Here is an 11,095-nt window from a genome sequence, read left to right as displayed (position 1 = left end):
CAGCGGTGGATTTGTGTTATGGCAAAAACGATAAGATTTTGTCCTAAATATGGAAATATGTAGTTATTTATTCTTGCGTGCTTGTGATAAACGAATATTCGTAATGCAATACACTAGACTATTTAAATTAATTGTATAATAATAAATTCATTGTTAAAACATTTTTTAGAACTAGACAAAACAATATTTACACTAATTAAATTAATTAAACCCTTAGCTGATTTAAATTTGGCTTCATAATCAATATATTGTATTTATAGGTACCCCTACTTTTTATTAGATCATACAGCAGTATTGAATTAAAAAATTAAACTTAAAATACAATTTAACTCTAAAAAACTAACCTTATTGTCCACAGTATTAAAAAAAAATTCCTTTTACTATATTTTAAATAAAATGTTCGAATATTCATTTAAATAAATGAATATTCCACATATTTAAATTATTGTTTTAGTTTTAAAAAGTACTGAACCGTAATCTTATTAGAAACTGTATATGCAGCAAAATTCACAAATTGATTTTCTAATTTTAATGTTACAAAATCCTTTAGATGTGTGTTCAAATTACAGTAACATAATAATTATTATAATGATCATAATTAGTTTTGGTGATACATGTCAAATTTGTTTGTCAGAGAGATAATTTAACGCATAAAGCATAGCAAAACCTTCAACCTCCTAAGTGAGAGTGCCATTCCCCAACTTTTTTCATATAAAAACCTCTTTAAAAAGGGCGTCTAATTAAGTAATTTAGTTATTTTTTTCTAAATATAGAAATATGTAGTTTATTTATTCTTTTTGCAGGCTTGTGATAAAGGTATATACGTACTGCAATACACCAGACTATTTAAATTAACTGTACTGTAATGTATTGAAACACTGTTTAGAAGAAAATATATCTATTCTAGTTGTTTTTCTGTTGTTAGACATTTAAACCAACTAGATGATACAATATGTGCACTAATTTAATTAATTAAGACCCAACTAAGAAGTTGACTTAAATTTGGCTTCATAATCAATATATTGTATTTATGCGCACCTCTACTTTTTTAATACATGCCTCATAGCAATGTTAAATTAGAAGATCAAGTCTAAACTGTAATTAGGCTCTACATAAATAAATTTATGTGCCTAGTATTAAAAAAGGCTTACTTTTTACTATTCTTTAAATAAGATGTTCAAATATCCATTTAAATCAATGAATATTCACATCTTTAAATTATTCTTTTTGTTTAAGAGTTGTACTGAACCGTAATCTTATTAGAAACTGTATATGCAGTAAAATTCAAAAATTAATCTTCTAATTTTATATTACAAAATCCCCCACGTTGCAGTGAATGATGTTCAAATTTTGGTAACATAATAATTGTTATAATGATCCTAATTAGTTTTATTGGTACACGTCAGGTTTGTTTGTCAGGGAGATAATTTAACCCATAAAGCCTAGCAAAACCTTCAATCTTCTAAGTGAGGGTGTCATTCCCCAACTTTTTTTATAAGATGCTTCTTTAAAAAGGGTTTTATTCTCTATTCATTGCTGTTTAGTCTTTGAAAATTGATCCACTTGTTTAGAAGTTTATAGGGCTTTGATATACCAATACTTTTGATGAAAAATTGGTTGTTTTTCGTGTGTTTCAAGTATACTTTCTTTCTGAATTTTTTAAGTCGTTACAATGGTCTTTACTAGGCACGAAAGTTCCATTGTAAGCTCTTTCTTCTAAGGAAACTTAACAGACGATATGTACTTGGAATTAATACAAAATACCACAGATTCAATAGCATTCAATAAAGATAAACTGGCTTCTAACAAGACCTTCTCCTCAGCATTACTCGAAAAATGTGAAATGAGAGTTATTTAAACACCTTTCCTGGACGCTGGATAGGACGAAGGGGTACAATTGACTGACCCCTTCTGTCACCAGACTTAAGTCTTTTAGATTTTTTGTGGGGGCACATGAAAAACAATGTTTGCAGTTGACGCATTGGAAAATCTGTGATGAATCATTGACGTTTATCGCTCCAGAATGTAAGGCTATGGTGTAAAGATAACCCACGTAACAGTTCGAACATTTTCTTGACTGAAACTGTAAGTTTTTAAGTAAAATTAAATAAATTTTGAATATTTTATCAAACATATTGTTGGTATTTTAATATTCAATGTTCTAAACGAGTGAATTAACCAATTGGTTGGCCAATAAAAGCCCTTTTTAATGACGTATCATTTGTGCCCTATTACTATTAAAAAAAAAATTGGGGGATTGACACCCTCACTTACGGAGTTGAAGGTTTTGCCATGTTTTTGCGTTAAAACCTGACATTTGTTTAAAGATTTTGAGCCTGACTACCTCCATGTACGTTTTGTGTGGGCCACCTTGTATGTTGCAACGAAGATGGTAATCTTGGGTTATTTTAAGCATTACAGATTTTTCTTCCTTTACCTCTACAACCCTGTTGCCCAACAGTTGTTTTTAATGCAACGATAAATGTTGAGGCAATAAGCCTATTGTTTTTGAATTTTTTGGCACATTCTGTACATAAAATATTTTTAACAGCGTTTGACGGATGGGAACCCAGACATAACCTTAAAAATCAGTGTGTATTATTTGTATGTGTTCTCAAATAGGTGCGTATGAATTTCAGTCATAGATAGATATTATCAAAATTAAGCAGCACTAAAAAATATTTGTTATCAAGGCCAAATAGCCATGCACCTAGATATAAATAATTTATAAATGTGGTGTTACTCCCATAACTGCCAGAAGTATTTGGTTACTCCCTGTCTATTTTGAGCGTTATCGCAAAATAAATATTTTCAATTTGTCGGTACAGGTGGATGGGTTCAACATTATTAACAGTGAAGTTGGTTAGGAAGTGCTTTTTGCAACTTAAGGTACAAATTCAGTTAATTAGAGTACACGTACTAATTTCGTTGTGTTGTTGTGACGATAATTAGAACAACACCATCAAAATTATGTCATCACTCTATATACAAACAAAAATACATTTGCTATCACTGATCAATATTTTTGTACTAGAGTCGAATTAAGAAAAAATTGATACAGTTCACAAATAAACCAGTGGTTAAATATAGATATTTTCTCAGTAAACCACCGACTAACGGTACTCACCAAACAAAAATGTTATTAAAAGTTCTGAGTAACTAACAAAAAGTGAGTCATACAAATTATATTAATGTATGAATATTCAATTGTTGTTCGTCAGTAATATCAAAAACCTTCCCTCTTGTAGGTGATATTGGATCATTGACGGGGCAAAATGTCTTATCCACCTCCGCACAACGCACCCCAGGGGCCCTATCCATCCATACATAATGGTAAGTTTTAATATAATATATTTTTTAATTTGTTTGGTCATTGATATTCAGATCACTGGCTATTTAAATAATGAATGACTAACTACCATTTATTTTTTGATCAAGAAATTTCTTACTTTATAATTTTATTATGAATATTTTCTTACAAATACATTGTTATCAATATTAATTGAACTTGATGAACTGTCACATTTCTTATATCATGTGGTAAATACTTTGATGGAATTCCAAGTAACACAACAAGGTAAAAATAACTTATATGTACGTGAAATCTGTTTGTTTGTTTACCAGTAATTTTCTGTTGTGGCCTTGTACTCAAGAAAGGGAACCCCCAACCATGTTTCAAAGGTTTTGTGGTATACCTAAGGTCCAAACTTATATTTAGAGGACGACGTATTGTTCATATCTGATTCTATTCTATTGGGCTTGGATTCATCACTCCAAAGTACTACAAACTAAAATTCTGGAGCATAACTAATATATTTTTGTGCAAACTTGTTCGAATATTCTTTTTTGATACCAATGATTTCTTTACAGAAACACGTCATTGCTAGTTTTGTTCATTCAATCGACGTCTGATTGTTCTACTAGACATACTGATATTATATGACTCAATTAATTCACTTTTTATTTAGGTAGTAGACAAGAAAGAATTTCTTTTACTGATTCTTCCAATTTGTCTATCTATGCACACCTATAATTAAAGGCAGACAAAATATTTTATATATATTTTTTTAAATATTTACACATCTACAATTATTATTTTGTACCTACTTTTTATTTATATTAGATATAGAACAAAATAAAAGATTAATGAGTTTGGTCATAATTTTAAAAGTATGTGTTTATGTATAACTTGTTAAATATTATGTTAATATTTTGTTTTGTACTCTTTGTTCTTTATAACCACCTGTAAACGATAGTTTTTGGTATTTTAATCGAGACTTTATGTCATTCCATCAGTTTTCAATTGGATATAGTCTAGACTTTGTGCTGACCTATCGAGAACATCAACATAATTATCTTTAAATCCATTTTGAATAACTTTGGACGCGTGTTTCGGATCATTATCATGCATAAAAATCTATGTAACTAATAAATTGTCCTTGGCAAATGGTCCTATGACATCTCTCATGATATCTCTATGCACGAAACGGTTCATGCTACCAATAATTTTCTGTAATGGTACTATACCATGCCATGAAAAGCAACCTCAAACCATAAAATATCTCCCACCGTGGTCTAAACATTTATTTGAAGGACGAGGGACATATTGTTTTCCATCTGATTCTATTCTATTATACTTGGATTCATCACTCCAAAGTACTCTTCGCCAAAATTTTGGAGAATTAATATATTTTCGGGTAAACGTTAGTCTAGTTCGAATATTCTTTTTTGATATCAATGATTTCTTTACTAAAATACATCCTTGCCAGTTTTGTTCATTCAAATTCATTTTCAGTTATCCTAGAGGACAAGAAAGGATTTCGTTTACTCATTCTTTCAATTTCTCTATAAAAGGAGTTGTTAAGTGTGTTGTTTCATTGTAAACCTTAAGTTTTTAATGATGTCAGCAATATTTAGACCTTTTCCTCTTCTATGGGGTACAATGTTCAGTAAAATAATATAAATCCTACTATGAATTCTTACTATTAAGAATATTGTTAAATAGTGACACAAAACGTAAATATATCTGAATGTATTATTTCTTTGGCTAACAAAATCAAACTTATGCGTAGTTTAAAGTAATATCTCTGTATCTTGTTTTTAAGATGTGTGACAAATAAAGCAAACAAATTTATTGACATTTTAGATATATGGTATTTTTCATACTTACTGGACAAAATTTGAATTCAATCACTTTATGAAATATGTTTAATTTTAATTTTTGTGTAATTTCTTTGGCCAACACTGTATTATATTGTATAAATTACTTATTTCATTTACTACTTGGTTAATTTATTTAATATTAGTTTAAAATCACCCAATAATTTATCATTTAGTAATTTCTTGGTTTGGGCACAATTTAAATAGAGAAATATTTTATTATGTTAATAAGTACTACTTTAAGTTTTTTTGCATCTTAATCACAATCAAATAACAATTTTTTCCACTAATCAGTACTACCATAACTACAAAAAATTATTTTATTAATAGTTTGTTGAATATTTTATTAATTTTCATTTTAAAAAGTCATATTTACAGTAATAATATTGAAAACACAATAATATATTTGTTTTTAACATATTAACAAAATTTTCTGAGATATTGATTACAGTCAGTTCGTAAGTTTGATTACAAACATGTGACAATAAACAATAAAATTGAAATTTTTAAAATGAATGAGTGAATGACAATTTTAAAGCATATGTCTTCCATAAATGTTAATATAACCAAGTTAATCATTTGTTCAAGTGGACTTACTTCTTAATCCACCGTCAACAAATGAAACACGTATTTACCTACAAAAGGTTTGATAAAATATTTATGGTACATATTTGTTTGGTTTATTTTTAATAGATATGAGGTGATAAATAAATTCTTTTATTATAACACAAATAAATATAACACAATTATAAAACATACCAAAAATGGTTACACCATCGAGTAAAAATTTAATCAAACCACAATGGTTTAAAGCATGTTCCGTTCATTTACCACAACAGCTCAATACCCACCGCCGCCACCAGCAGGCTTCCCAACGCCGAATGCACCCGGACCCTACGACCAACACGGCCAGTACCCCCCTGGACCCTATCCACCAGGACCAGGACAGTACCCTCCACCCGGTGGATATGCGCCGGGACCGTACGGACCCACCGTCACCAACCAACCCGTGCCTCACCAGATGCATCCCGGCGCTCCCATGCAACCCGGCAAGTATTTTTGATTCGCTTACACAAACGGGATTAACGTGATGCATTGTTCTTATCTTGGTTTATTTATAGATTGATATCTTAATAATTTAATCCGGTTTAAGAAAATATATTTAACTGCAGTCTACAGCTGAAACAAAAAATAATTCAATTAAAACCAAGCTGTTAAAATTTAATTAAACAGTTTTTTTTTGATAACACATTGATTAGACTATAGTAAAATACTTTATCGCAGTCACAGCACAAACAATAAGACAAGACTCTTGTGGTGGAAACATTACCTTGAGAGTAATTTCTTCTGTTTAAAATTTGATAAGATAATATAATTCGTTCATAATTATGTTAATAACGACATTAGATAGTAAAATAAACAATATTTTTACACACAAATATAACGCGGCAGCACCCGCTGAAAAACAACAATTGAATAAAGTGAATGATCTGTGATAAATAGTGTTTACATTTAATAAATACATGGATATCATACAACAGAGCCTTTAGTGGTTCAGTCACAATAATGCCTGACATAACGCAGTTACGGTTTAAAAAAATTCCGGTCTTCGTCGTACGAAAAATTCGAAAGATATTTAGAATAAAAAAGTCACCGAAAACCAAAGGTTACGCGAAGTTCTTAAGTGAGGAGGAGCAAAGGTTTTTGTTTGTTGCACGTCCCAATTATTGAGGTGTTAATTGTTGTTTTCCCCCCAGGTGGTTGGATGAATATACCGCAAGGCATTCCCAACTGCCCACCAGGATTGGAATACCTTACTATGATTGACCAACTATTAGTGCATCAAAAAGTCGAATTGCTCGAAGGTAAGCGTTTGTACCGAAGTAAATTACATAAATCAGCTCAATTGCGTTGATTCGCACAGGATAGACGCTTCCTGTCTTGAATTGGCTCTTTAGAAACTGGTGATTTGTTTCAGCGTTGACCGGATTTGAGACGCAAAATAAATTTACGATTAAAAATAGTTTAGGACAAAAAGTGTATTATGCAGCCGAAGACTCGAATTGTCTGACGAGGAACTGCTGCGGACCGTTGAGGCCTTTCGACATGACTATTTTAGACAATTTTAAAAATGAAGTTATTCATCTGCATCGACCGCTTGCTTGTGATTCTTGCTGTTTCCCTTGTTGTTTACAGGTTAGTATAACACTTAATTAAGTTGATATGATAATACCAGGAATTACCATTGTTATAGCTTTAAAATACGATTTATAATAAATTAATTTTAATGGTTTATTGATAAAACAACTTAGGTCAAAAAATATATATGTATAATTATAATCTTCTGTTCCACACTTAAGAAGTTGATGGAAATACTATTGACCTTAATTGATAATGAGTTGTTATTTGTTAATATACATATTGTTTCAAGTAAACAATAACGGATTTTTTAGTGCTTCTGTTCCAGTTAATTTCCCTCTTCTCTACAATGACAGTACAGTAGAGGTCATTATAATAGTATCTTTTTTAGAATGTTAAATATTATAGCCCATTTTATTTAATGTGAACTGTTAAAATAATATGAATTATCAATTTTGTTTTATACTGTATTCTAAAAATTAATCTCTTTTCGTTATCGACATAAATATAATGATTAAATCTGTGTTTAATTGAATTTTACATTAACATTTTGTTTAATACCTCTTTTGTTTTAAAATTTTGGCCCATCTTTGTGGCATAGACACGACCATTTTCTGAATATACGACTAGTAAGTCTATATTCCTTCAAGCTTCTTGAATTGCTGTGATGTGTTCATTTAAATTTGTAAAATTTTTATGTCAAATTCGGTTATAAATGTCATAACCCATGTTTTCTATTGGATTGATGTGTGGAGATTGGAAAGGGCAAGACAAAAAATAGATGTTTTGATCTTTTAACCAATCCGTCACAATTTTGGATTTGTGTTAGGGATCGTTTTGATGTTGAAACACATTTATTAAGAACATCATTTCTTCAATATATGGAAGCAAATAGTTGTTTAATATATCACTGTACATAAATCAGTTTAAGGGGTCTTACGCCAGAAGAATTGAAGCATCCCCAGAGCATAATTGAATCACCACCATATTTTAGAAACTTTTTGTGTAGTTAGATTGACCAGTTGCATTGTAGGTACAACTATAACAGAAAAAACAATAAACATGTAATATTTTTTTCAACATCTTTAACTTTTGAACAAGGTTATAAACTTACTATTCGACGATATGGTAACAACTTTACATTTTGTTTAAGCGCCTCGGGCGCGGTCCTTTTAATCGGCAGCTTGACTGACTCCGAGGCGGCGGTGTTGTCCCGCCTGGCCAGCCCAAAATCGGACACTTTGGCTCTCCCGTTCTCGGCTATCAACACGTTCCTGGCGGCCAAATCCCTGTGCACCACGTGCATTTTCTCCAAATACTCCATGTCGGAGCTGGTGTCGAACGCAAAATTAATTTGGTCCTTTTCGGTCACGTGTTGTCTGGCCCTGAACCTGAGATAGTCCACCAAATTGCCCTTGCTCATGAACTGTGTTATCAGGTAGATCTGGTCCTTTCTTCTGACTATTCCTAAAAGGTTCACTAGGTTCTCAAGGTGTAATGACCTGGAATGTGTCGTGGTTTAGTGCGTGCTTAGGTTAATAGGTTTTGGGGGGTGGCGTACTTCATAAGAATGTTTAATACTTTGACGGCTACCTTGTTCTTCTTCCAGTAGCCCAGTTTCACCTCGCAAAATTCACCTTTGCCAATGGGTTCCTTTATCTACAAACAAGGCACATTAACAAATAATACCATTGGTACTTAATATTAAAAGTATGAGCCAGTATGTATAATTTTTATTATTTTTTCTGTTATTGTTGATGGTTCTGCTTATGTTAAACATCCTACTGAAATAAAAGTACAGTAAAACATGGTGGTGGTTCAATTATGCTATGGGGATATTTCAATTCTTCTGGCGTAGCCCCCTTAGACTGATTTATGTACAGGGATATATTAAACAACAATTTACTTCCATATATTGAAGAAATGATGCAATTAATAAATGTGTATCAACATGAAAATGATCCCAAACACAAATCCAATATTGTGACGGAATGGTTAAAAGACCAAAGCATTGATGTTTTGTCTTACCCGTCTCAATCTCCATACGTCAACCCTATAGGAAAGATGAGGGTCACGTTTTTAATCAAATTCGACATAAAAGTTTTACAAATTCAAGAAGCTTGAAGAAGCTTTAGACTTGTAGTATATTTGGAAAATGGTCGAGTCTATACCACGAATATGGACCAAAATTATAAAACAAAAAGGATTTTATACAAAGAGTTAATGTTAAATTACATAATACAGATTTAATCATTAAAAATCCCTTTTAAAATTAAAGTTGGCATGTTTATGTCCAGCTCAATTTACAAAAATATATGTAACATTTTATAGTATAACAATTTTAATATATTGTTACATGTAATCCCTGTATGTACTATTAACATTTAGTTTATGTATGGTTAAATGGTTATAATTATTCAGAGTATGGAGGTGTCGTCTCCACCAGGCACGGTCGTCGGCACTGTAGAACAGGAATGGAGCCTCTTCTGCCCCTCGTTCGCCGTGAAGAACGCCAGCGGCGACACCGTTCTGCGGGTCGAAGGTCCGTTCTGCACGATGAGCATTTGCGGCGACGTCGAATTCAAAATCATGTCCGCCGACGGCAACGTGCAAGTCGGAAAGATATCGAAACAATGGTCGGGTTTGATCAGGGAGATGTTCACCGACACCGATTATTTCGGCATAACCTTCCCGATGGATCTGGACGTGCGCATGAAGGCGGTCATGTTGGGTGCATGTTTCCTAATCGTAAGTTTGCGGTCCGGTTTATTTCTACGTGTGCAGGGTGTGATTGTTCGTTTGTTGCAGGACGCGATGTTCTTTGAAAAGGCGAAGGGGGCCGAGAATGCTGCAGCAGCTGTTTAAGCGGGCTTTACTTCAATTTCAATTTTAATTAAAATGGCACAAGTTTTACTAACTACAAAAGCATTTACACATGCTCTAAATAAATGTATTTCCTTAAATATTTATTATTCTGATATTGTTTTCTTTTGACTACGTTTCGAATGGTTTTGTTTTGTTTTTTTTTTTATTTTATGATTATTTTATGTTAAATATTTTATTTTGCAACATTCGTCTAAGGCTGCTGTTAAATGTATTGCTAGAAATATTTTAGTCCTGATGTATTTTTATATATAATGTATTTTGTATACGGTCTAGATGTATTTATCAAAATAACGCTTTTGAAATAAGACAGACTGAATTACAGAACTGATTGTTAGTCTTTTAATTTTATTACAACTTTTTGTAGCAGCGCTTATACATTTTTGCACTACAATTATTAATGCTGTATTCAATATAATTTATTATTTATCACTCTTACTAATAAATCATTTACTACTACTGAAGTATTTTAAAAGTTATTTGTATTTATTCAAAAGTAATCAGACTTGAATAACAATATTTCATGAATGTTGTATTTATAAGAAATTTATTTTGTGTTGTTTGTCAATATAAATATATATATACGTTTTTATAAATTTATTTTATTTCATATCTTAAGAAAATGTATTAATTAAATTTTATGAACTTAAAAATATAAAATGTGGTACTTCCATTGGATGCCAATACCTGTAATGTTTATTGTTTTTTCTGATATTATTGGGGAAACTAGTCATCCTAATTTTATTTTTCAAGAACTTGGTACTTTTTTAATTTTCAATGGACCAAATTATAGCAACTCTTCTTTATGGTCTTTCATTGCTCTATGTGAATTTAAATCGATTATTTACTAGTGATCTTTTGCTTATTATAATTATTTAATTATTGCTTGAAGTGAAACTAAGAAAAATTATAA

The 11,095-nt window shown here is 31.2% G+C and overlaps 2 protein-coding genes across 5 annotated transcripts; one reads left to right on the top strand and one right to left on the bottom strand.

The window, feature by feature from the left end:
- Positions 1-2,417: 2,417 nt before the first annotated feature.
- Positions 2,418-10,766, top strand: LOC109595455 (phospholipid scramblase 2). 4 transcript variants are annotated; one of them, XM_049970849.1, is made up of 7 exons: positions 2,418-2,622; positions 3,249-3,333; positions 6,000-6,209; positions 6,918-7,025; positions 7,139-7,356; positions 9,721-10,047; positions 10,108-10,766. In XM_049970849.1, exons 2-7 carry the CDS (start codon positions 3,276-3,278, stop codon positions 10,162-10,164), a joined length of 978 nt encoding a protein of 325 aa, XP_049826806.1. In that variant the 5' UTR covers positions 2,418-2,622; positions 3,249-3,275; the 3' UTR covers positions 10,165-10,766. The 4 variants fall into 4 exon arrangements, with proteins under 4 accessions (XP_049826806.1, XP_049826804.1, XP_049826805.1 ...); XM_049970847.1 differs by lacking the exon at positions 2,418-2,622 and adding an exon at positions 2,739-2,889; XM_049970848.1 differs by lacking the exon at positions 2,418-2,622 and adding an exon at positions 3,021-3,169.
- Positions 8,252-9,035, bottom strand: LOC109595456 (megakaryocyte-associated tyrosine-protein kinase-like). The gene is made up of 2 exons (XM_020010810.2): positions 8,441-9,035; positions 8,252-8,338 (listed from the first exon to the last, which is right to left on the bottom strand). Exons 1-2 carry the CDS (start codon positions 8,720-8,722, stop codon positions 8,309-8,311), a joined length of 312 nt encoding a protein of 103 aa, XP_019866369.2. The 5' UTR covers positions 8,723-9,035; the 3' UTR covers positions 8,252-8,308.
- Positions 10,767-11,095: the final 329 nt, after the last annotated feature.

The sequence above is a fragment of the Aethina tumida genome, chromosome 1 (assembly GCF_024364675.1).
Source record: "Aethina tumida isolate Nest 87 chromosome 1, icAetTumi1.1, whole genome shotgun sequence".
Lineage (NCBI taxonomy): Eukaryota > Metazoa > Arthropoda > Insecta > Coleoptera > Nitidulidae > Aethina > Aethina tumida.
This window is presented reverse-complemented; position numbering and strand designations above follow the sequence as displayed.

What these genes read in the sequence shown, in the direction of transcription:
- LOC109595455 (XM_049970849.1), top strand. Translation starts at nt 3,276, where the DNA reads ATGTCTTATCCACCTCCGCACAACGCACCCCAGGGGCCCTATCCATCC. An exon ending in CGGCGCTCCCATGCAACCCG is followed by an intron (nt 6,210 to 6,917) that starts GCAAGTATTTTT and finishes TTTTCCCCCCAG; the next exon opens with GTGGTTGGATGAATATACCG. An exon ending in TGGGTGCATGTTTCCTAATC is followed by an intron (nt 10,048 to 10,107) that starts GTAAGTTTGCGG and finishes CGTTTGTTGCAG; the next exon opens with GACGCGATGTTCTTTGAAAA.
- LOC109595456 (XM_020010810.2), bottom strand. Translation starts at nt 8,722, where the DNA reads ATGAGCAAGGGCAATTTGGTGGACTATCTCAGGTTCAGGGCCAGACAA. An exon ending in CCGAGGCGCTTAAACAAAAT is followed by an intron (nt 8,339 to 8,440) that starts GTAAAGTTGTTA and finishes TTTCTGTTATAG; the next exon opens with TTGTACCTACAATGCAACTG.